This window comes from Peromyscus maniculatus, chromosome 3, assembly GCF_049852395.1.
Source record: "Peromyscus maniculatus bairdii isolate BWxNUB_F1_BW_parent chromosome 3, HU_Pman_BW_mat_3.1, whole genome shotgun sequence".
Lineage (NCBI taxonomy): Eukaryota > Metazoa > Chordata > Mammalia > Rodentia > Cricetidae > Peromyscus > Peromyscus maniculatus.
The window spans coordinates 57008099-57032716 of NC_134854.1; the positions used below are offsets into that span (position 1 = coordinate 57008099).

Below are 24618 nucleotides of genomic sequence, written 5' to 3' on the forward strand. Positions count from 1 at the left end.
AACAAGCAGCTGTGATTATTGTGGAGTTTCCTCAAGGTATCTGTGTACGGATGGTCTTTTTGTTCAAGGCAGGCAGGATAGTAAGGGAGAGTACAGCAGTTGCCAAATTGCCAATTATGGACTGAAATTGATCCTCCCCCAATCAATATCTTTCATTACAGAAAGATGAACATCAGAAGGAGTGATTATAACATGAACTTATGGATCTTACCATTAGCACTGACAGTGATTTGTTTGTTTGTTTGTTTGTTTTTGTTTTTCAAGGCAGGGTTTCTCTGTGTAACAGCCCTGGCTGTTCTGGAACTCAATTTGTAGACCAGGCTAGCCTTGACCTCATTGAGATCCTCCTGCTTTTGCCTTCAGAGTGCTGGGATTAAAGGCGTGCACCACCACCACCACCACCACCACCACCACCACCCAGCAACAATGATTTTTTTTTTTTAAATCAATGTGTAGCATCTTCCCTGCACCCCAGGAAGAGGTAGGTCCCCTCATGTACCTCAGCATCATCCTGGATGAGGTGAGGAGGAATACCTCATTACTGATTTCCACATGGCTGGTTCCAACTCTGTGGAGAAAGGTCTGTGCTGGCTTTCCACAAGATCTCTCAGGGTTCTATCTCATCTGTGGGTTAGTAATTTGATGGGCTATCAGAAAGTGATAGACCTAGTAGAAAGGATTAGGTCCTTGGAAGAATACTCTTCAAGACTGTATCTTGTCCCTGGGCCTTTCCTTCTCTCTGCTTGCTGGTGACCTTGAGGTGAACAACCTCCTTTGCCTCAAGCACCGGTAGCAGCAGAATTCTGTCTTGCCTCAGGGCAAAAACAGGGGAACCAGATAATCATGGTGTGGAATGGAAATCAAAACAAATCCTTCCTCCTCTAAATGTTTACCTTGGGTATTTTGTCACAGTGGCTGAAAGCTAACTAAAAGAGAGTTTAATCTGCTCCAGTTTGGAGTAAATTAAAGCAGATAGAAGAAGGGGACCAATGGAAAATCATGTTGAAGCTGAGTTTCTGTTTTGGAGAAGGTTATTGGCAGGGCTAATGTTTTAAGATGGGGATGTCATCAGATAATAAAAATAATCAACAATAACTACAGTATTGTGCAAAGGGTTTTGGCCCCACTGGTCATCAATACATGGCAAAAAGACCACTTACCAATTCAGAAGGATGTATTTTGACACTTTCAGAGTGAGGATAGCCTTGTGGGCACATATTAACTGACCACCAGCTTTAAATACTCAATATTATTTTCCTGCAAAAACCATGGAGTGAAATCACAAGAATAATGAAAGTTGTTTAAAAATATTTCTAATAACAAGCAGTACCTAATTAGTCTGGAAAGGATGAAATAAAATAATTATGATATTTTTATTCCTTAGTGGTACTAAAGAGCTCCCCAAATTATATTGATTAATTCTTTTGAGAGGTACAGTTGATATCATATTAGTCACAAGTTAAATGGTGTTCTACCATGTTTTCATAATTAGAATAAAAAAGCTTAATATTTTGAGTGCATCATCATAGTCATGAAAATCTGAACCATACAACCCCAGATGGATATACCCAAAGGTCACACTGTGCATAAAATGAAAAAATGTTGGGAGATTTTGGTATCTTAGATCTCAGAACAGGAAGCACCTGGGGAAATCGGTTGAGGGAAGAGAAAAACTCAAACGACATTTTTCAAGTTAAGAATAACTAACATCGCAAATAAAAAAAATAAATAAGCAAAAGATGCTCTTCAGAGAATCACAATTTAAATTGATGGAGAGATTTAGACTCTTTCTTCAGTCATGAGTTGGTTACATGAGAAACAGCTGAGATCCACCGCTGTATAAGATGAAGGAAGGACTGGACTTTGTTAGGACAAGCTTTCCATTCTTCATGTTCAGATCAGATAGTGCTGGTCTATTGCAAAGATCAGCGCTCACAGTGCCGGTCTATCTGCGGCCATGTGGTATTGGAGGAAGGGTAGGTTTGGTGTTGGCACCCGGGTTACTTATTGGAGCTGCAGAGAATTTTTTGTGCTGGGCAAAAATTTTTTCCTGTGCAGATGCTGGTATGTGCATCACTGTAAAACATCAAAAGAAAAGATAGTACATGCCATGAATCCCTTGAAACAGAAGACAATAAGTTCAGAATTCCTTCACTGCCGTCCTAAGATCGGGCAGGAGGCAGACATCTCATGCACACAGCTGGACAGGATTAGCTTGTGTGGAACTGCCCAGTGACCAGAAGCTTTTGGGAAGAGGGGGCGGCACTGGGGGTTAAATGAGGGCATCGTGCATGTGAGACAAGGGATCTACCACAGTTGGTTTTTTAGATTTTTATTGATTTTAATTCTTTTAAGATTTTCTTAGAACTATTTCCGACTGACAGAACCAGGAAAAGAGGAGAGTCACCACCTTCAATTGTGGTCCACAGGCTCTACCAGGCTCCAATGGATAGATAGTTCCAATCCATCGATCACACAAATGGTTCTGGTTAAACTAACCACATCACAAAACAAACCAAAGTCATGGATTTGGGAAGGGGTCAGGTAGGGAGCTAGAGGGGAGAGGGAGATGAGAGAGCAGTCAGCCAGCCTAGTCTTTCCTCTCCTTCCTGGATGGACTCGGAGATGAAGATGTTTTCTTTTGATTGGCAGGTCCCTGCCTTAGTCTTTCCTTCCTTTTGGTAGCACCAGCCACTGTGTCCTCATGGCCAAGCAAACTATGGCCTCTAAGTTCTTTTGAGATCCTCTAATCATGAGCAGGGGTTCAGGCCGAGCATTCCCTTTCTGTCCCCAGGCAGAACATCTCCTGTATGTGGCTGTATGTGGTTCCTTCCTTCCTACCTTCCAGGTTCTAGGGAATTCTGCCAACTTAAGCATTCCTGTATCAGTGACTCAGGAAGTGCCCCCTTCCATCCTGACTTTGGGGCCTTCCCATTCTTACCTGTAGCCCTTCAGTGTCTTCACACTGCTTAAGGGCTTTACTCAGTGTTACTGGTGAACAGGGCCACACAGCCCTTGGGGGAAAGGGCAATGGCCATTCTGTCTTTGCATGAATTTGCACACTCACATGTGTGTTAAGAGCAAGAGAAGGAGTGAAGAGGAGGACTGGGCCAGATCCCTCAACACTGGACCCGTCAGAATCCCGCCAACCAACCCCCTCCTACACAGGAGACTGGAGAGCAATGTAACATTCTGTGCTTCCCTTTGCTTTTACTAGATGGAGTCACCACAGACGGCCCCTTGTTTTCTGGCCCAGACCCAGGTAAGCCTCCTAGTGTACTAAGTGACCAAGGGTGAACTTCCAACCATTCAGAGCTCTGTTTCTCATCTGTAACAGCAAGGCAGAAAACTTAAGGAGCCTCTGACTTGAAGCAGTCATTACCTTCTAATCATGGGCAGGGGCAGAAGGGTGAGAAGCAGAATTATGGTAGAACGATGCCAACCTTTCAAAGCCCGGTCTACTTCGTTGTCACTTGCTGCCGATCCTGGGCGTGAAGAAGGCCCTCCCTCTGGGAGTTGGAAAGGAATTTCTTTGGCCCACGGACAAGCATGAAATAATGTAGAGTATCTCATAGAAATATAGGGATCCTTGCTAAAGAAAACATAAAAAATGAAGATGGTTTTGAGATTCAAAACTCCTAATGGTCGTAAAATTTCCACCCATGACTTTATGGGTTACTTTTGTCAAGTAAGGTCAGTCGTTGACTAATGTACCTTCACTGACCCAGTTCTAAGCAGGGTCTGCAGCAGGTGACCTGGGTTCATGTGCACTAAGTACTGTATGTAACAGCAAACACTCCTTATCCACTGTGCAAGCATAATGCAGGACCTGCAAAGGGTGAAGCATGGATGTAACTGCAGGTGTATAAAACAGGATGAGCAGGCATAGAGCCTATGTCTAGGAGTCTAGAAACAAGTGCGGTTGTTTTGAATTCGTGTGTGTGTGTGTGTGTGTATGTGCATATGTATAGGTATGTGGGTATGAGAAGTAAATTTATGTTGTTTTTTTTATATAATATTGATCCATAGTGTTTTGTGATAGCAGCCTCAATAGATGAAGACATTATCAGCTCCCACAAGTGAGATAACTGGCCCCGTGGTAAATACAGTCTTTAGGATTCTGGTGTAAGCATCTGTGCTGGTTAGTGGACACCAACTAGAGTCACCTGTGAAAAGGGAACTGCAGTTTGTCTCCCTCGGATTGGCATGGGACATGTCTGTGGGGGCGATTCCTTGACTAAGGACTGATGTCCACTGAGGGCAGGGACATCCTTGGGCTGGTGGTCCTGGGCTGTATAAGAAAGCAATCTGGCCAGCCATGGGGAGCAAGCCTGTGAGTGGTACCCTTCCATGGCTTCTGCTTCAGCTCCTGTCTGTGTCCAGGCTCCTGCCCTGCCCTCCATCAGCCAGGGACTGTCACCTGGATGTGAGGCTGATGTAAGCCCTTTCCTTCCTGAGTTGTCTTTTGTCCGTGTGTTACCCCAGGGACAAAGAGGCAAACTAGGACGATTTCCAGCTGACTTTCAAAAGGCTGCAAATTTTTCCCCCAACAAAATCGAGGCCCTCTCACAGCATCTCTTTCTTTGCTCTGCTTTAAGAATAATTAATAAGAGCCTTTGTTAACTCGCCGAGCAGGGAGTGCTCCATTACTTGAAACTGCTTTCCAATTACAAGCAGGATTGAGCACTGTCCCTCTTATGTGTTCATTAGCCCCAAGCCCACTCCCTTTGTAAACGGGGCGCGACTTTGCTTTCTTATTCCTTAAGGACGTCAGTACTTTTTCAAATCACTTTGTGAGAAACTCCTTATTAATCTTGAATGTTCCTAAGTAATCAAAACATTTTCTGTCTCCTCATCTATATTTTTTCAGCTCTCCAACAGACTTTTAGTAACATTCAAATTCATGTTTCAGTGTGTGTGTGTGTGTGTGTGTGTGTGAGAGAGAGAGAGAGAGAGAGAGAGAGAGAGAGAGAGAGAGAGAGAGAGAGAGAGAGAGAGAAAGAGAGAGAGAGAGAGAGCACGCGAGCGAGCACATGGGCGTGCATGCACGAGCTGCAGAGCTTATGTGGAAGTCAGAGAACAACTTTGTGGGGTTGTTTTCCACCTTTCACCTTTCTGGGGTTCTGAGGATCAAACTCGGGTCATCAGGCTTGCGCAACAGGTGCTTTGCTGCCTGCTAAGCCATCTTGCCGGCCCTTAACGGCATTTACCTCTTTAAAAACGTGTGTGTGTGTGTGTGTGTGTGTGTGTGTGTGTGTGTGTGTGTGTGTGTGTGTGTGCATGCGTGCACACGCGCACGCACATGTGGAGGCCAGAAGTTGATGTTGACACTGGATGTCTTCTTCAACTGTTCCACACCTTTTTTTTTTTTTTTTTTTTTTGACAGGGTCTCTCACGAACTTATTCAGCAAGACTGCCTGGCCCCCAAAGCCCAGAGCTCCTTTTGTCTGTGTCTTCTCAGCTGTGGGATTACAGATGTGTACCACTGTGCCCAGGTTTGGGTGCTGGAGATCCAGATGCAGGTCTTCATGCTGTGTGGCAAGCACTTACCCACTAGGCCACCTCCCTAGCCCTCTCTAAATAAAATCCAAATCCATGCAGCATTTGTGCTGCCTTTGGACATATTAGAACATTAGGACCTTGAAATGGCCTTTTAAATGTCAGCCACCGGTTGATGACGCATTCACTAGTCAGCGATGTTAGCTGCAAATTACAGGTACCGGTCTGGCTCACTTTGATATTAAAGAGGATGTTATTGAAAAGCTATTGGATGACTTCAGAATCAGTGGAAACCATGAGAACTACGTTAAATACTGGACAGGGACAAAGGTAAGCCAGGAGTCAAGGTCACGGCTGAGTCACAGCAGGACGAGACTGCAGGCTATCACCCTCTGCTCCACCAGAAGGGATACCTGAAGCACTGTCGGGTTCTGGTTTCATCTGCTGCTGGATGGACTATCTCCACCTGCTCTGCCTTATTGTGTCCCTCCCTCAAAATGCAAGGAAGTTCCCACTGTGCCACGTGCTCACTGCAGGATCTGCTCCTTGCACTTCACAGTGACAGGCGGACCTGCTTGCTGCACAGTTTCAGAATTTCTCTGAAGCTTGCACATGAAAACCACCATTTTAACAAACCTACAGAAAATGACTGTTCCAATCCAACTAACCTCATTTCAGGGTATGGTCCAAAGGGAATTTTAGTGTGATCTTCACAGAGCTCAAAATTTTTCTGTATTTCCTCCAATGTTGTAAAATACTGCAGGCCACTGACAGTCGGTATTGGTACCGGACCCCTGCAAGCAGAAAGAATTCCACAGTGCTGTCAAGTATGCACACGTGCAAAATCTAAACACTGACCATTGTGTCCACAGAACTACAAATGCCAATGGAGTCTGCTTGAAATCACTCACTTCAGAACTTGCCCTGGATGGTGGCGTCGCTGTAGCCCAACTTGAAGGTGAAAAGCACATATATTGTTGGAAACATTCCTCATCCATTATACTACTGATACTGGCAAGTTACCTCTCTTGCAAATTGTGTGTACTCCATTATAACCCTAGTCCATTTAGGTCTAACCATATAGCAATATACCAATTGCTAGAAAAATTGAAATAGATATTTCCCTATTTCATTTATAATCTAATTCTTTGAAACGGTCCCCAAGTAAAACATTTCTGAAAATTCTAATATTATATTCTGAATTAAATACTAGTTATGAAATATTGTTTTTCATCTGTTCAGATGCATAGGATTTATATGTTTGCTCCCTCAGATTGCCTTGCAAGAAAAATAATCATTAACTAGGCATAAACCCTGCTGCATTCACCTCGGCCTTGCTAGAGATGCTATGTACACAGCAACTAAACTCCACTGAAATGCACGTAAGTTCCCAGCATCCATCTGCCTGTGATGGTCCATTGGACCATATTTGAAACTACTTAGGTTCTCTGATCATGGGTGTGATGGCTTCCGATGCAGTGGGGATCTCTTCTGGCTACCACCTGCCTAAACCCCCAGAAGAACTTTATATATACATACAGCCTTGCATTTTGAATTGGACCACCCAAAGATAACCTAATGTGGAGAAAATTAATTATACTTTCTTTGATGTTATAGCAAATAGACAAAAATTTAATTTCATTTATATTGACTAAAGATTCCAACATGTATCACAGATAAAAGAGGCAACATAGAGAAAACTTCAAATGGCTTTTCAGATTCAGCTTCCTGGGTCTTTGCATCCTTAACTTCCCTAAAAAGCATTTTTGAATGCTGATTTTGAGATTTGGTTATTGATCTTAGCAATTTAAAAAACCTGGGACTTTTTCCATTTCATTACTCAAACATTCTACACTTGATTTCAGCCAAAAGGCCAAGACATGGTCATTACTCAAATATTCTAAAAGGTCACATAGTAGAATTCAGAACACTGAAACCCATGACATTAATGAGAAAATAACAAGAAATATATAACCATCTCATGATCTGGTTATTTTGAGTAAAACCTAACAAGGCTGAGTGTGCCTTTTCATACATAGTAATTAATCGAACAGTAAGTTTCACAGCCAGTAATATCTATGATGCTCTCACTATGTGGCAGGCACTAAGTAAAACATTTTATACTCAGGACCAAAAATTCATGGATTAATAAAGACACTATGGTCCTCACACTTCTGGGATTTATGGCCTAGTATGGAAAGGAGAACTGAACAAAAATCCCCACAAATAATTACCATTCTTTGGACAGTGATGACAGACAAGTACAGGAAACTCAACGGAATGTAACTAACCTTCAGGCATGAACAGCCTTGGTACAGGTGGACACTTATATTCAAACACAACTAGAAATGTCACTTTGTTTTCAGTCAGGAAAAAAATATCAATTCCAGTAGCTATAGGCACAGTGTGCCTCTTTAAACAATAATACATAAATGAAGATCTACAACTTTCAGACAGAGTTTAATATGAACCACAAGCATCCATTTGGGTGCAGAGATCTCTGCCTATATTGATGATTGAGGGTTCATTTGGTGTATGCAGACACTGGAACATCAATCTAAGATGGCTCGGGCATCAGCCAGTGTGATAAATCACTACCTTTGAAACAGGAGTGTGTGACCACGGGGCGTCTTTCCCATGAGTGCCTGCCGGGCTGTCTCATGCTGTCTTTGGAGAGAATCTCTTTCCTAGGCAAGATACATGATCAGAAAATTAATGTGGAAAAGATGTCAGATGATTAAAATTGCCATAATCATTTTCTCCTTACTAGAGATTTCCAAATACCTGAAGGGAAAAAGGGGGCAGGGCTGATAGGCATAAAAAACAATTGATATTTATTTAGTGGAAAGACAGAAACAAATTTTATAAATAAGCCAAATACGTTTCAGACACTAAAATATAATAGGGAAATTTTATTTGACCAATAATAATGTCAAGGTCTTTAACTTGTAATTTACTTTTATTTATTTATTCAGAGACTGGATTTCATGTATCTTAGCCTGGTCTCAAACTCACTATATAGTCAAAGATGACCTTGAGCTTCTGATCCTTTTTCCATCTCTCAATGCTGGGATTATAGGTGTGTGCCTCCATGCCCATTTCATGCCAGGGCTTTCTGCTTGCTAGGCAAACACTCTACCAACTGAGCCACATCCAAGCCCACAATATGACATTTTTTAAAACTTTCTTTTTTTTTATTCTTTGTGTCTTTCGTATCATGCATCTCCATCCCATTAATTTCCCATCCCTGTGTATCTGCCCTCTGCCCTTGCAGCCCCCCCCAATGAAATTTAACAGAAAAAAAAAAAAGAAAAGAAAAAAGGGGGAGGGGAGAAATCTCATCAAGGAAGCTGTAGTGTGACCCAGTGAGTCACGCAGTAAACCTTTTTGTTTATATACCTTTACTTGCAAGTGTTCATTGCAAAGAGTTATTGGTCTGGTTCGAGGCCTCTGGTTTCTGCTACACTACTGATACTGGACCCTCACTGGAGTTCCTCTTGGATATCCCATTACTGCCCTTTGTAGTGGAGATCCTGCAGTTTGGGGTCAACAGGACCAGTCCCTTCACGTGCTCCAGCAGATCACAGATGGGGTAGATATTGGGGTGTGCCAACTCATAAGCCTGGTTCAGGGCCAGGGTTGGTCAGCCGGCCAGCTCTCCCTTGTCCTCACCACCAGGGTGAGCTCTCCTGCATTGCTTTAGTGAATTCACTCTTTGCAGAGATAAGCAGGCTGTGGGGCTAGTTCTTCTGCTTTCAATTTCTCAGGGTTGGATCTCTCACACCTACACTTTTAGGGCCAGCTCTACTATGTTGCCCAGGCATGATGTAGGGACCACTCTCCCCAGGACTACAGCTGATGAGGGGCAGGACCCACTCTCCTGCTCTTATGACCTCAGGGCCAGTTCTCCCACCTGCCTCAGGTGTTGATGTGGGGGCAGGGCAGGAATGATACATCTCTCTCCTGCCTGTGCTACCACAGGACAAGTGAGTAGTGGGGACAGCTCTTCCAGGCTCACAGTATCAGGGCTGGCTCACCCACACCTCCAACAACAGGATTGGCTCTATTGTGCTGCCCAGGTAGGGTGCAGGGCCTGCTCTCCCGAGTGTTGCAGTGGGTGGCAGGCAGGGTCAGCTCTCCCACATTTATGACCTCAGGGTCAGCTCTCCCACTCCCACCTGCCTCAGGCGTTGATGGGGGTGGGTGGGGTGACAGTTTTTAGTAACATTTCATGATCACGTGTTTTATGCTTGTTTGAGACAAGTCTTGCTGTCTGATCCTGGCTGGCTTGAAACTCACTGTGTGGACCAGGTTTGCAGGGACCCTCCTGCCTCTGCAGACCTGCCATCTACTAGGAAAACAGGCATGTGCTATCATGCTAGGCCTTTTAATCTTTCTTATGAGATTATAAACTTCTGAAGGGCATTGGGTTGGAGTTGACTTTTATCTTTTCACATGAAGCAATTGAACAAACATATTCAACCATAATTAGATCTGGTTTGGAAATAGTAAAAATTGAGGGCTCTTCCTCTGCATTTGTCTTCATCATTATCAATATAAATGCTTAGGAAACACTGGGTTTTATACAGGAATATAAAAGATGCATTTTTTTAAATCTAGAAGGTTCATAATTTTCATTAAAAGGGACCTAGAAAAACATAGGGCTAAAAAAAGAAAGAAAAAAAAAAAAGAGTATACACGTTGTTTTTATAACCACTACAGATGTTTATAACCAGATCCTCCGATGGTATGTGACCTGATTAGCAACCATTCAACTACTGGATCACCCCACTTTCCACTCCCAGATATAAAGTTCTCTCTTTACTAAACAAAACTTAGCAAGTGCTTATTTGTTTTACATAAAAGACTATTATGTAGGAAGAAGTGTACTATAGCATGTACTTTAACAGCAAATGCATTTGAAGTACATTAATCATTTCTTATAATAACCTAATCTGAAGTAAGCCTAGATGCTTGGTTTCCCATTTCATGACAAGACCCCACTGTAAATCGGCTTTCACTTAAAACTCAGAGGGAACAATGGCAAACAAGCATGCCAGGGTACAAGCTATGGTTGGTTACAGTAGTAAGCCTTGGGAACTGAGAGGGGCTCAAGTGTTTAATGTCTCGGAGGAGAATTTGTTTTTTAACGATTAAATTTTTTTGGGAATGACACTGATGTGATTCTAAAAAATGTGTTTTTATTATAAGTGCACTAATGTCAGAATCAGCATGTTTCAGCATCTCTGTGAGAGCTGGCATATCTTGAGACCAAATATCCCTTGGGTCATTACGTCACTATTGTATGCCCTGCACACAGCACAAAGTGGAGGCTCAATAATTATCTTTACTGTACAACAGAATGGATGATATTTCCTCTTTTAAAACTATCTGGAGTGGAACTTGCTGTCAACTGCTCCTATCTCGATAAAGTTGAGGTTAAGGGTTTGCATTTAAAATTAGTCTTAGAGCCTGACTCATGGGTGTTATCATGAGCTCACTGGACACAGGCTCTCTGATGGGTACTGGTTTATCAAGAGCATTTCCTCTTTCTCTGGCATGTGCTCTGTGTCTCTTAGAAAGGCAGGAAGAGAAGAAAATGTGTGTTGAGAGGCCGAAGGAGGCTATAGCAAGATGAGAAAGGAAGAAACAAGGTCTATTCAAACCCCACCAAGTAAAATCTGCAAATAACTCCAAAAATGCATCTCATAGCATCACAGTGAAATAAAAGAACTATACACTAACAAAACAGAGTATAAAATAGCTATCTATATTCTAGCAAACTGAATATTTTGTTTTTAGGGTTATTTACCACTTAGGTTTTACATTATTGTTGTTGTGTATGTATATGCCACTTAAAAGGGGTGTGGAAGTTGAGAGACTTTGTGGAGTTCTTTCCCCTTCCATATTTTTTTTTATTTAAAACGTTTTTTTATATAGTATATTCTGATCATATTCTTTTCCCTCCTTCAACTTCTCCCAGCTCCCCCCACCTCCCTACCCATCCAACTTCATGGTTTTTAATCTCTCTCAAAATACCACAAAACTTAAAATCAAAACAAAAAAATAAGACAAAAAATACAACAACATAAAAGGAAGCACATGAAAGACACAGAGTCCATTTTGTGTTGGCCAGTTTCTCCTGGGCCTGGGGCCTGCCCTGAGTGTGGTCCATACACCCAGGGATGCTCCTTTGGAGAAAACGGATTTTCCCTTTGCCAGCAGATATTAAGGCCAAACAGCTTCCTGGTTGGGTGGGACTTTGCGTCCCCTTCTCTGTGCTGGGGTTTTGTCCAGCCGGAAGCTGTGCAGGTCCTGTGTGTGCTGTCACAGTGTCTGTGAGTTCCTGTGTGCACCAGCCCTGTTGTGTCGGGAAGATGCTGTTTCTTTGTGCTCATCTATCAGCTCTGGCTCCTACAGTTGTTTAGCCTTCTCCTCAGCGTAGTTCCCTGAGCCTTGAGAGGATGGGTTTGATGAGGATACCCTCCCTCTTCAGGACTGAGTGCTCCAAAGTCTCTCGCTCTCTGCATGTCATCCAGTTGTGGGTCTCTGTGTTTATTACCATCTACTGCCACAAGAGGCTTCCCTGGAGCCAAGCGATGTGCCGATCAGAGTGAGTCCCAGCCAATGGTCTCTCCTTCCATATTCCCAAGAATTCCATAGCCTGAGCTTAGGCCCCCAGGTTTGTGCAGCACATGCCCTTAGCCACTTTTGAAGGAGCCTTGCTGGCTCCTTTTTTATTCAGTGTCATGTAAAATCATTATTCCTTTGCCCTAATGAATCACTTGAGGCTCAAACATTTACTGCTGTAACTTTTCTTATGTTCTTTTTCTTATTTTGATAATTTAATGCTTGATGTAAACTACATCGTAACTGGGGAGATAACACCTCCCAGTAATATGTCAACATATGTTTTATTTTTGTTTTTATTTTGAGGTGCTGGGGATAAAATCTCAGGCTCACATACTAGGCAGTGCTCAATCTCTGAGCTAACTGCTCCCCACTCCAAGTCCCAAAGCAAATTTTGGATCTCCCACAGCCTCCACATAAAAATACATGGCAACCATAACTTCCTACCTGCACTCACACAAACAACTCTAATTACACTCAGTGGGCCACACATACCAAGTACACTTGGAGGTAGGAGACGGTCTTGTTAGGAGGAAAGGCTTCAGTGGGGAAGGAGAAGGGATGGGGAGGGTGAAAACCATTAAAATTCATCACCGCCGTATATGAAAGCATCAAAGAATAAGAAACTAGGAGCCAAATAGCAAAATCAAAACTATGTCAAACAATTTGCAAGAAAACCAGGTGCCCAAATATCCCCTCAAGCCCACAGCTGAAGCACAGGAGGGGCATCCCCACTGTACACTGGGTGAGGATGGACCTCCACGGTAAGTTCAAGGGATCGAATCAACTAGAATTTTAAAACTTTTCTGAGGACAACTCCCACACTGCATTCGTTATTTTTCTGTTGCGGTGATAAAACAGCATGGCCAATGAGGGGCTGCTTTGGGGCTTGTGGCTCTGAGAACGGCAGGACAACAGGCGGCAGACACGTGGTGGGGGCTGGAGGCTGAGAGCTGGGGGGCTCACCCCTTAGACCACAGACAGGAAGTGGGGGTGCTGGGGGATGGTCTGTGTGTCAGATTGCTCTGACTGGTCAATAAATAAAACACTGACTGGCCAGTGGCCAGGCAGGAAGTATAGGCGGGACTAACAGAGAGGAGAACAGAGAAAACAGGAAGGCAGAGGGAGTCACTGCCAGTCACCACCATGACAAGCAGCATGTGAAGACGCCAGTAAGCCACGAGCAGCGTGGCAGGTATAGATTTATGGAAATGGATTAATTTAAGCTATAAGAACAGTTAGAAAGAAGCCTGCCACAGCCATACAGTTTGTAGGCAATATAAGTCTCTGTGTTTACTTGGTTGGGTCTGAGTGGCTGTGGGACTGGCGAGTGACAGAGATTTGTCCTGACTGCGGGCCAGGCACGAAAACTCTAGCTACAGGGGATGGAGGGACAGAGGGAGGCAAGGCACACTGGAAATGGCATATACCTTTTAAAACCTCAAAGCCTGCCTCCAGGGAGATATTTCCTCTATCAAGGCCATGCCCCCTAAACCTGCCCAAGAGGGATCCAATTGAGAACCAAGTATGTGTGTGTGTGGGGGGGCGGAATGACGACACATGACACATCTCATTTCAAACCACCACACACACCAAGAGAAGCTGAGGAGCATGGGATACAAAGTTAACAAGATAGCATCAATAGAGAAAAAAATGAAGTTCTAGACTAAGGTAGAGCTCAGGTAGCAGTCACTGCCAGGAGATCTCTGGGAGGGGAACTGCCATGTATTTTAGGGTTGTTTGAAGGAACCATAGTCACCTCAGAAACTCCGAGAAAACTAACTTCATACAGACAAGCAACAGAAAGCATCTAGTCAAATTTCATATGTAGTTGTCCTAAGGGGGAAAAAAGACAAATCTTACATATAAAACAGATAAAATCTGTAATCCTGTGCTTCAAAGTAAACACAAAGACATAAGCAAAAGACCCATTAAAGAACAAATACACAATAATTAAAACCCACAAATGAGGTGGCAGGACTCAGGATGAACTAGAAATACAAGGAAAAAGATTCCTCTAGAAACAACTAACCCAGAAGAAATAAAGAATGATAAAAAGAGCAAGAGAAATAATAGCTTAAGAGAACTAGAAAGGGAATGAAGAAAAAACCTGAAAATCCAAAAGAAAAAAAAAGAAGTCAAAGGATTTAGGAGAAAAGGACAGATATTTCAGACGTGGAGATCCAACATACAGACGCTAAGAACACAAGACGAAAATGAACAAGGAAAACCAGCATTTGGATCCAGTGCCTGAGTGGGACAGGCTGACAGCAGCCTACGAGAACTCGGGGAACTGTTTGCAGAGCGCCTTCAGTATACAGCACGAGTCACACAAAAGCCAGATACTGAGCTGCATCTGAGTGTATGCGTATTTCAGAGGTAACACAAATGAAGAATACAGAACCATGCAGCCTTTAATCATGTAGCAGGACATGAAAACGACCCACCCCTAGCTGAGAGGATGCCTGTAGCTGACAGATGCTGAGAGAGGGCGTGTCTGCAAGGGTGTGGCTCTCGGTGGGCTGACCGCCCCCCAGGGAAGAGCCCACATCCCAGAGTATACAGGCAGCTCAAACTGTGCTTAATGAGGCTCGAAAAATAAACAAAGGACACAAAACTAGTTGGACAGGGAAGGGGGGATGGATCAGGCAGGAGTCGGGAGGGGTGGGTATGATCAAAATGCTTTCTATGAAATTCTCAAAGACCTAATAAAAATAAGAAAAAAAAATGACTTTTAAAAACAATGTTTCAGTTTTCCTAATGGAGGCTGGTTGTATTAGTATTGCTATTCAGAGGCTGTTCTCATGATGTGGGATAAAGCAGAGAGTAATTTAACGGGCTATCATAATCCTATCATTGCCCAGGTCGTTGAGAAGCCTTGGGGAAGGCTTCTCAGTGTGGAAGAAAGATAAAGGTGTAATAGAAAAAGCAAAACTCATGAGGCTCTGAATTTTAATTAGAAATATCAGGTTGAACTCCCGGAATATTTTATCTAGCCAAAGGAGTGGAAGGTAGGGTCTATAGCCCAGGCGTGGAAGCTTGCCTAGCAAGAACAATGTCCTGGGCTTGGGCCCTGGTGTCTTTTCTCCTAAAAAGAGTTCCTGAATTAACGGCCACTCCCATAGCAATGGACACTGACCTAGTGACTACAATATATTGTTGGACTATGACCTCTCACTTTAGGAAACCAAGGCAGCTTACCGTAAAAACAGCTCCAAGCTGTCGTAGTTACGTTTCTGCTGCTGTGATAGAATTCCCCGACAAAATAAACTTAAGGGAGAAAGGGTCTATTTGGCTCCAGAGGGAAACACTCCGTCACAGCAGGGAAAAGACATGGCTGCAAGCAGAGAAAGCTTGGGGGTAGGGGTAGGAGCTGGCTGGTCACATCACATCCACACTTAGGAAGCTGAGGATGAACGGAAGAGGGGTCAGGCTGTAAACCCCAAGGCCTGCACCAGTGACCGCTTCCTTTGACAAGGCTTTACCTCAGAAAGTTTCCACAACTTCCCTAAACAGTGTCACCAGCTGGGGACCAAACAGCCTATGGGGGACATACCACATTCAAACCGTACAATCAGGTCTGGACCAGGTCAAACACAAGAGCATGAAATAGCTTGTCATGCCAAATGGCAAGGTGACATCCAAGACTCCATTTCAGAGAGGCAACTGGAAGAGATCATCACTGACCAAAGGTGAGATTATTTAAAGTCTGATATGGATTAAAGCTGCAGGAAGTCGGTGTCTTTCAAATATTTTTACTTACATTATGGTACATAGTTCATTATATATTTAACCTTTGCACGTTTGGATTTCCAGTTTGGGGTCACTGTGACTGATGCTGTCATAAAGACTCCTGTACTCCTGGTCTGGTGTGCACATCTCTTTTCTATGGAGTACATGTCCAGGAATGTCGTAACAAGCATAGGACATGTAGTAAATATGTCCAGCTGCTGTCTAAACATGCTGTTTAACCTCTCATCTGTAGTATAAGAATTTTCACTATGTGTTAAGGGTCTGTTTTATAATTTCAGCACCCTTATTCTTTTTTTTTTTTTTTTTTTTTTGGTTTTTCGAGACAGGGTTTCTCTGTGTAGCTTTGCGCCTTTCCTGGAGCTCACTTGGTAGCCCAGGCTGGCCTCGAACTCACAGAGATCCGCCTGCCTCTGCCTCCCGAGTGCTGGGATTAAAGGCGTGCGCCACCACCGCCCGGCTAAGCACCCTTATTCTTATAAGCATCTCATTATGATTAGAATCTGCATTGCCTCATGGCAATATGTATCTGTCATAATATCACTAGTCATCTGGGTGTTTCCTTTGTAAAGGTTTCCTGTGTACTACCTGTTTCGTTCTTAGTTACCTGTAAGAGCTCTTTATATATTGAGAATACAAATATTCTGTCACTTATACCTCACAAGTATCTCTGTGTGGTTTGCCTTTTTAAAAATTAATGGCACTTTTTTTTTAACAGAAGTTCTTAATTTAAATTTTTATTACCTTTGTTTATTTGTTTAGTATGTATGTGTGTATGTATGTATGCATGCATCCTCAGGGTACATGTGGAGCTCAAGGAACAACTTTCAGGAGTTATTCTCTTCTTTTACCATATGGGTCCCACTTACTGAGCTCTGGTCCCCAGGCTTAGTGGCTGAGCCATTTCCCTGATCAGAAGTTCTTAATTTTAATGTAATTCAGTGTTTCCAAATTGCTTTGTAGTTAGTATTGTTTATGTTTATATTTAAGAGACTATTCACCATGTCATAGTCATAAAATTTTCTCTTAAATTATCTTTTAGAAGTATTGTTTTGCTTCTCCTATTTATGTATTACACCCCTTAGGTTTTGCACATGGTATAAGGCTGGGATTCAACTTAATCTCCCATTTGTATGCAGCTAATTCTATGTAAAGACCTCATCTTCTTCTGCTCACCAGTACCACCCTCTTCATAAGTCCATCCCGTGCGTGCAGAAGTTTATTTCAGGGCTCTCATTCAGTCTGTTCTTACAGCTCTGCGATAGTGCCAGCATTCCCATAGAAATATTAAGATCAACTTGTCAAGTTTCACAAAGAATTGTGGGAATTTCTGACTAGCTTGCATCATAACTACAGATTTGAAGAGAGCTGGCATGTGCACAGAGTCAATTCTTATAATTCATAAATGTGACCTCTTCACTTGCTTAGTTTTTTTCTAAATAATATTTTTATATTTTTCTATGTAGAGATGTTATGCATCTTTTTATCAGATTTGTTATTAACCTTTTTATTTTTAGATGCCAGTCAGAACATATTTTAGGGAGCTGCAGAGATGGCTTGGGGGTTAAGAGCACTTGCTGCTCTTGCAGAAGCCCTGGGATTGGTTCCCAGCACCGCAGGGCAGCTCACTACCAGAGTGACTCTAGTTCCAAGGGGTCTGAAACTCCTTCTGGGTTTCACGGGCAATGCATACATGTGATGCACTACGTGCATGCAGGCAAAAGACCCAAGTGCATAAAATAAAAAGATAGCCTTTGCTGTTGTTTTTTGAAAGAGTTTCTCTGTGTAGCCCTGACTGACCTGGATCTCGATCTGTAGCCCAAGCTGGCCTCGAAATCACAGAGATCCGCCTGCCTCTGCCTCCTGAGTGCTGGGATTAAAGTTAGGTACCACTACGCCTAGCTAAGAATTTCTCTTTTATTAAAAGAAAGAAAAATATTCTTCAAATGTAAAGGCATTTAAAATCATTGCTATTATATTGAAATTCCTTGTACTTTTTTTATACTTTTTGACTATCTAATAGCTTTGTCAAGTGCATTTCTTTCTTTTTAACACAGTATTTTTATTGATTCTTGGGGAATTTCACATCATGCACCCCAATCACACTTACTTCCCAGTCTGTCCATGTCTGTCCCCCTACTGTTGTGACCCCCCCCAATAAAAATAAACAGAAAAAAAAAAACCAAGTCCAATTTGTGTTATCTATATGCTCACTGGGCATGGTCAAACTCTCAGTGGCCTGCCCCTAACATAGAACTGTGTCCTTCCCTGCCCACACCTGCCAGAGCCTTCATTTGTGGAGAGCTACACTTCAGCCTCTTTACCACACGTCTTAAGAGTTCTCTTCGATGGCTTCCTGTTTAGGATGCTACTTTTTTAGGGGCTTGGGGGCTTGGGTTGGGGGTAGGGTGGTCACAGAAGCCTTCCATGTTCCTCTTTCTCAACTGTGAGTCTGCAGTCCCTGATATCACTGCCAAAGTAGTCGCCTTGTGCTTTACAGTCAGCAGGAGTTTCCAGATGATGGGTCTCCATGGGGTTTCTGGTGACAGTACACACCACAGACATGGTCCCTGGCTGCAGTAGGGCCACGGACTAAGCAAGGCCCTCCGAGGCAGTGTGGATCGTCAAGTGCATTTCTGAACTGTTTCTTTCATGCTTCTTTGTTACACTGGTTAGCACTGCCAGTACAATGTTACGCTATTTGTCATTACATCCCCTTAGCCAATTAGATGAAAAACTGTTTCTCTTACTCCTCTTTTAGTGACTTTCCAGAGGCTACAAATATGTGTCTTTGAGTCAGCACAGTCTGATGGGCTGAGGTTAGGTATTGCATTTGTTCTCTACCTGGACTTTAGCTAAGAGATCCTAGGACATCACATCTCAATTTAGACCCTTCTCCTCCTCCTCCTTCTTTAAGGTCTCTTTTTATTTTATGTGGATGTGTGAATACCTGAGTGTGTGCATATGTCACATGCATGCATAGTGTCCTTGGAGGCCAAAGAGGGCATTGGATCCCCTGGAACTGGAATTACAGGTGAGTGTGAACCAACACGTGGGTGCTGAGAAGAGAATCTGGGCAAGAGCAGCAATGGTTGTTAACCACCGAGCTATCTCCATAGTCTCTTCATTGAGAGTCTAAACGAAGGAAATACATTTTAGACCTCTCCTGTTTTCTTTATTATAATTGAGGTACAACAAATAAAGAGTTTTCTTAAATTTTAATATCAAACAAACATCTTAATTATATGTACATTTAAAGAAAGATCATTAGTATTTCATATCAACATCTTTTTCTATTTGTCAATTTGTGTATACTTGTATAGCATGACACACATGTGAGGTCAAAGGAAAACTTGCCTGAGTCAGTTCTTTCTTCCTATCATGTGGGCTGGAGGATCAAACTCATCGTTTGTCAGGCGTGGCAGCAAGTGCCTTTACCCAATGAGCCACCTTGCTGGTCCCTGCGTTCTGTCTGAGTAACATTCAGTGGTCGCTTTCATGTAGGTGTTCTGTGTCTGGCCTTTTGTTGTGCTGTCTGGAAAGATCCCCAGTTCATCTCCCTGTTTGAAGACTATTTCACTGAGTATGGAATTCTTGGCTAGCAACAATTGATCACTTTCACAATCTTTGGTGATTTCTTTTGCAAAGTATCAGCCTAACTGTTGCACCTTGGACAACACTCTCTCCCTCTCTCCCCTCTGATTATTCTTTAGATTAAAAGGAATCTTTCATTTTAGTACAGTAGGATTTCAATACAAGTATGTATCTAAGTGGTTTTTTTGTTTGTTTGTTTGTTTTTTTTAGAATTCTCCAATGAATAGCTTGATGACTTCCTTCCATCAGATTGAAGGATTTATCCCTTACCTCCACAAGTGTGGCTGTGTTCTCTTGTCTCTCCTTTTAGGATCCAGTAACATGGGTAGAACTTCTCACTGTTATCTTTATGTCTTCCCTTTCACCATATTTTTTTCATATTGTCTAAGAGTAATTCTTCTTACTAATTTTCCTGTCTATTAATTTTATCCTCAGCTGTATCTAATTGGGTACTAATTTCAGTTACTGTTCTCTGTCCCAGGTTTCTTAATTTCTACATACTTCATTATCTCCACTGTTTGGATTAATTTTTCTGTACATTGGAGGTTGTAAGTACAGTCATATTAAATTTTGAAGGTTTCAAAATCTGTGTTTGATGTGCTTTGCAGGAATATGTGCTTAAATGTAGGGCCTATGAAGCCCTATATACTTCCTGTTCACCTCTTCCCCAAAGTGAAAGCCCTTCACTTACCAACCCAGGCCTGCTTCACTAGGCTTCATTTCTTCGTGGCTCTCCAAGTTCAATGCTGCTGTTAGTTCCACAAGAATGTCAACGGTGTCAGTCCAACCCTCAACCAAAGGTCAAAAGAGATAAGTGACCTCTGATACAGGCTCACCTCTCAGGATCTTCTTCCCCCAATTCCAGGCCAGATCATTTTCCATTCTTCTGTTTGTTCTCTGATGCCTTTAAGTAGACTTCTTTTTAAATCCAGATCTTCTAGTTATCTTGGGCAGGAGGGTTTATCAGAATTACCAAGCCTACTGTGGCAGAAGCATAAATCCAGCCAACTGGCTGAAGCCTGGGTGATACAAGGATGTTGATGATTTCATGAAGGAAGAGCTGCTGTTTCTGAATGTGGATGAGTATAGCTGAAGGCCTTAACTCTTCTCCACTCTGCGCCAACCATCACCCACAACAGAGTAATGACTAACATTTGTTTTATAAGTCATTAATTTATGAAGGTGTTTCATGTTCATTTAGGACAATGATGTCATAAAGTAGACAGCATTGACAATGTTCAGAAGAGAAGGTGACATCTTGTGTGGCAGATAAATTTCTTTTGTAAGGGACTGTCACAGAAGTGAGTGCATTTGTTGTCTTATATCAAAAAGGCAATATTTAATAAACAGTGGAAACAAGCACAGACTAAAAGTACACACGTATGCATATCTTACTCAGCTGGTTATGGCATGTGTTGTGAGAAATGCCTAAGGAGTCAGACTAGTTTCATGTCACAGGGAAAATTGACCTCTTCATCTTGTGACCACACCTTGACACACATGTATTGGCACACTGCAGCCAAACTCTAGCCCAGACGGAGCAAAATGCTAACCTAGAGGGGTTGTGCTGCAGAAGCCTCACTGAACAATGCATTTCAAGATGGGTTTGATCAAAACCACAAGAATGAAATCTTCGACACAGGGGGGAAATATGCTTCAGAAAAATAGAATTTAAAAACACCCCAAAACAAGTGAGGTGGGACTTCTACTTGGTCTATCACTGTCAAGGGCTTTCCTTTTCTAATCTCTCTCTCTCTCTCTCTCTCTCTCTCTCTCTCTATATATATATATATATATATATATATATATATATATATATGTATGTATGTATGTATACATATACACACACACATATATATAGTGTGTGTGTGTACATATATGTTTATTTATTTTAGACAGAGTTTCTCTGTGTAGCCCTGGCTGTCCTGGAACTTGCTCTTTAGACCAGGCTAGCTTCTAACTCACAGAAATCCATCTGCCTCTGCCCTCCCCACCAAGTACTGAGATTAAAGGTATACATCATCATGCTTGGCTTCTTTTTATATTTTCTTTCTTTTCTTTTTAAATGAAGATAGGTTTTGGTTAGTATACAAAGCAATGGGTTTCACTGTGACACTTTCATACAAGTAGTTCTTATCCTTCTCTTATTTCTCTCTCGGCCCTCTCACCTCCTTCCCCTTTGCTTTTCATGACATATATTCCACGACCCTCTCTTGTTCCTCCTTCCTGCGTCATTAGACCTCTTCCTCCTCTCACAATCCCCTTTCTATTTTCATGTCACACACACACACACACACACATACACACACACACACATATGCATAAACATACACACACATGCATACACATATACGTGCATGTGCATAGAGGCAGAGACAGAGACAGAAAGATACGTATGCATACTATAGATTCCACATATGAAATATTCAATATGTCTAAGTCTTGAGTCTTGCTTGTTCCACTAACACGAAGACCTCCAGGTCCATCCATTTCCTATGAATGCCATTATTTCATACTTCTCTAGAGATGAATAAAATTACATTGTGCACATGCACCACATTTTCTTTATCCATTCACTCATCTTTTGATGGACATCTAGCATGGTAGCATGGGACCATATTTTGGCTTTTGTGAATCATGTGGCAGATGTGTAAATATCTCTGTGGTATGCTGCCTTGAAATTCCTCAGGTGTCCAGCCAGGGGTTGAATAGCTGGGTCACACGGTAGCTCCATTTGTAGCTCTGTGACAAGCCTCCACATTGACGGATACAGTCTACATCCCCACTAGCATGGGTGGGACCCAGCCGTCCCACCCTTGGCAGCATTTACTGTTGTTTCTTTGATACTCACCATTCTGATTTGGAGCAGAGAGAATTTCAGAGCAGTTTTAGTCTCCATTTCCTTAAACTAAGGATGTGGAACATTTTTTCAAATATGATTTGGCCGTGTATACTTTTTTTTCTTTGAGGATTGCCTGTTTATTTCATTATTCCATTTATTGCCTGGATGGGTTGCTTTTGTGTGCGTCTGTTTAACTTTTGGAGTTTTTTTTTTTTTTTAAAAGATCTTAGATAATAATCCAATTGCTTACTAGCCACTTGGCTAATTGTTTCCCACTCTGTAATTGACTCTGTTCTGCTGAATATAACTGTTTCCTTTGCCGTGTCAAAGCTTTAATTTTATGCAATCCCGCTAGTAAACTCTCGGGGCTGTTTCCTGGGCCACTACAGTCCTTTTCAGGAAGCCCTGGCTGTGTCTCCACCACAAGCCTTTCCCCTGTGTATCTAGCAGTTCCAGAATCCGTATCTTACATTCAGATTTTTTTCACTCACTTAGAATTGATTTTTGTGCAGGGTGAGGGGTAGGTATCTAGTTTCCCTTTTCAGGGTGTCATGTAGTCCAGGCCTTGAATTTACTATGCAACAGAAATGACTTTGAACCTCTGATCCTCCTCCCCCGCCCTCCCGAGTGTTGGGATTATAGACATGTGCTGCCATGGCCAGTTTTATGTAGTGCTGGGATTGAACTCGGGGTTTTATGCATGAAGGGCAAGCACTCTAGCAACTGAGCCACATTCCCAGCTCACTGGTCTCATCCTTTCACACGTGACTATCCAGTACTCCTAGCATTTTCCCGCATGGGCTGTCTTTCTTGCAGTCTGTTTCTGACACCTTTGTCAAACATCAGGCTGTAGCTTAGCTGCGTCACTTTATTTCTGAGTCCACTGTTCCGTTCCTTTGGTCTGTGTGTTTGTTTGCGTGAGCCATGTTGGTTTTGTTACTCTAGCTCCATGGTGTATTCCCTGAGATGAGTCATTGTGGTTATCTCCACACTGTTCCTTCTACTGAAGATTCCTTTGGCTCTTCAGGGTCTTTGTGCTTTCATATGAATTTGGGATCTTTTTTCTAGTTCTGTGAAGAATATCAGTAGAATTCTGATGAAAATTTCATCTAATGTAGAGACTGCTTTCTGTAAAATTGTAGAGACTGCTTTCTGTAATATAGCCATTTTCACAATATTAATTTGGCCAGTTCGTGACCATGCGAGGCATTTCCATTTTCTAGTGTCTTTTTTTAAATGTTTTATTAGTATATGCTAATTAAACATAATAAGGGTTTCATTGTTGCATTTTCATACATATTCTAATATGTTTCCCTCATGTCCCCTACTTTTGTCCCCCGACCATACCCAATAACCTCCTGTATCTAGAGGCTCCATTCACTGATGCCCTAGGTATTTATTGATCCATCCATTGACAATCAAAATTAACCAACACAGTCATCTTTTCATCACTGTGACAAACCGTCTGATATATGAAGATAAAAAGGCAGAGTTTGGCCGGGCGGTGGTGGCGCACGCCTTTAATCCCAGCACTCGGGAGGCAGAGGCAGGCGGATCTCTGTGAGTTCGAGGCCAGCCTGGGCTACCAAGTGAGTTCCAGGAAAGGCGCAAAGCTATACAGAGAAACCCTGTCTCGAAAAAAAACCAAAAAAAAAAAAAAAAAAAAAAAAAAAAAAAAAAAAAAAAAAAAAAAAAAAAAAAAAAAGGCAGAGTTTGTTTGGGCGCATGGTTTTAACCATCAAGCCGTCTCTCCAACGCCAGACCACATACTTCTGAGCTTTTGGTACATGGTCGAATGGCTCCATTGCTTTGGGGTCTGGGAGGCTGAGCATCATGGTGGAGAATGTAGCATTAGAACAAACCTGCTTACCAAATGGGCAACATGGATGCACAGAGTGGGAGTTATAAAGATACTTGTCACCCTCCAACCACCCAACAGCACCACAGGCTTGTGACTAAGGTCTCCACATATGGGCCTTTAGGAGATGTTTAAGATCCAAGCCATAACACTGACCATATTCATCAAGCTCAACACTGCATTGCTCATTAAACAGAACCACTTTACAAAACTGAGTCCTGTCAGCTGATGGTAGCTATTGGGGGACATGATAATGAAAGAGGTCTAACAAGACCCAGAAAACAGGAATTATGATCCTATGTGACACAAGTAACCCTCTATACATAAAAATTCTTAGTTTCATATATGACCTTTTAGAAATGTTCTGTGCATATATATTGCATTTTTTTCTTTGCAGGGGGGGACAAGGTCTTGCTGTGTAGCTCAGGCTGACCCCAAATTCATA

General features: G+C 42.4%; 1 protein-coding gene across 2 annotated transcripts in view; it reads right to left on the minus strand.

The window, feature by feature from the left end:
- Positions 1 to 1338: 1338 nt before the first annotated feature.
- Positions 1339 to 24618, minus strand: part of Lrguk (leucine rich repeats and guanylate kinase domain containing) — a 122025-nt gene continuing 98745 nt past the window's right edge. The window contains exons 17-20 of one of the 2 annotated variants that reach the window (XM_006990370.4): positions 8098 to 8186; positions 6168 to 6293; positions 3444 to 3592; positions 1339 to 2076 (exon numbers count right to left, since the gene is read on the minus strand). In XM_006990370.4, the coding sequence (XP_006990432.2) occupies positions 1946 to 2076; positions 3444 to 3592; positions 6168 to 6293; positions 8098 to 8186 (495 nt within the window). In that variant the 3' untranslated portion in view covers positions 1339 to 1945. Of the gene's footprint in view, positions 2077 to 3443; positions 3593 to 6167; positions 6294 to 8097; positions 8187 to 21536; positions 23386 to 24618 lie in introns of those variants that run through there. The other variant, XM_042273021.2, reaches the window with a different exon arrangement.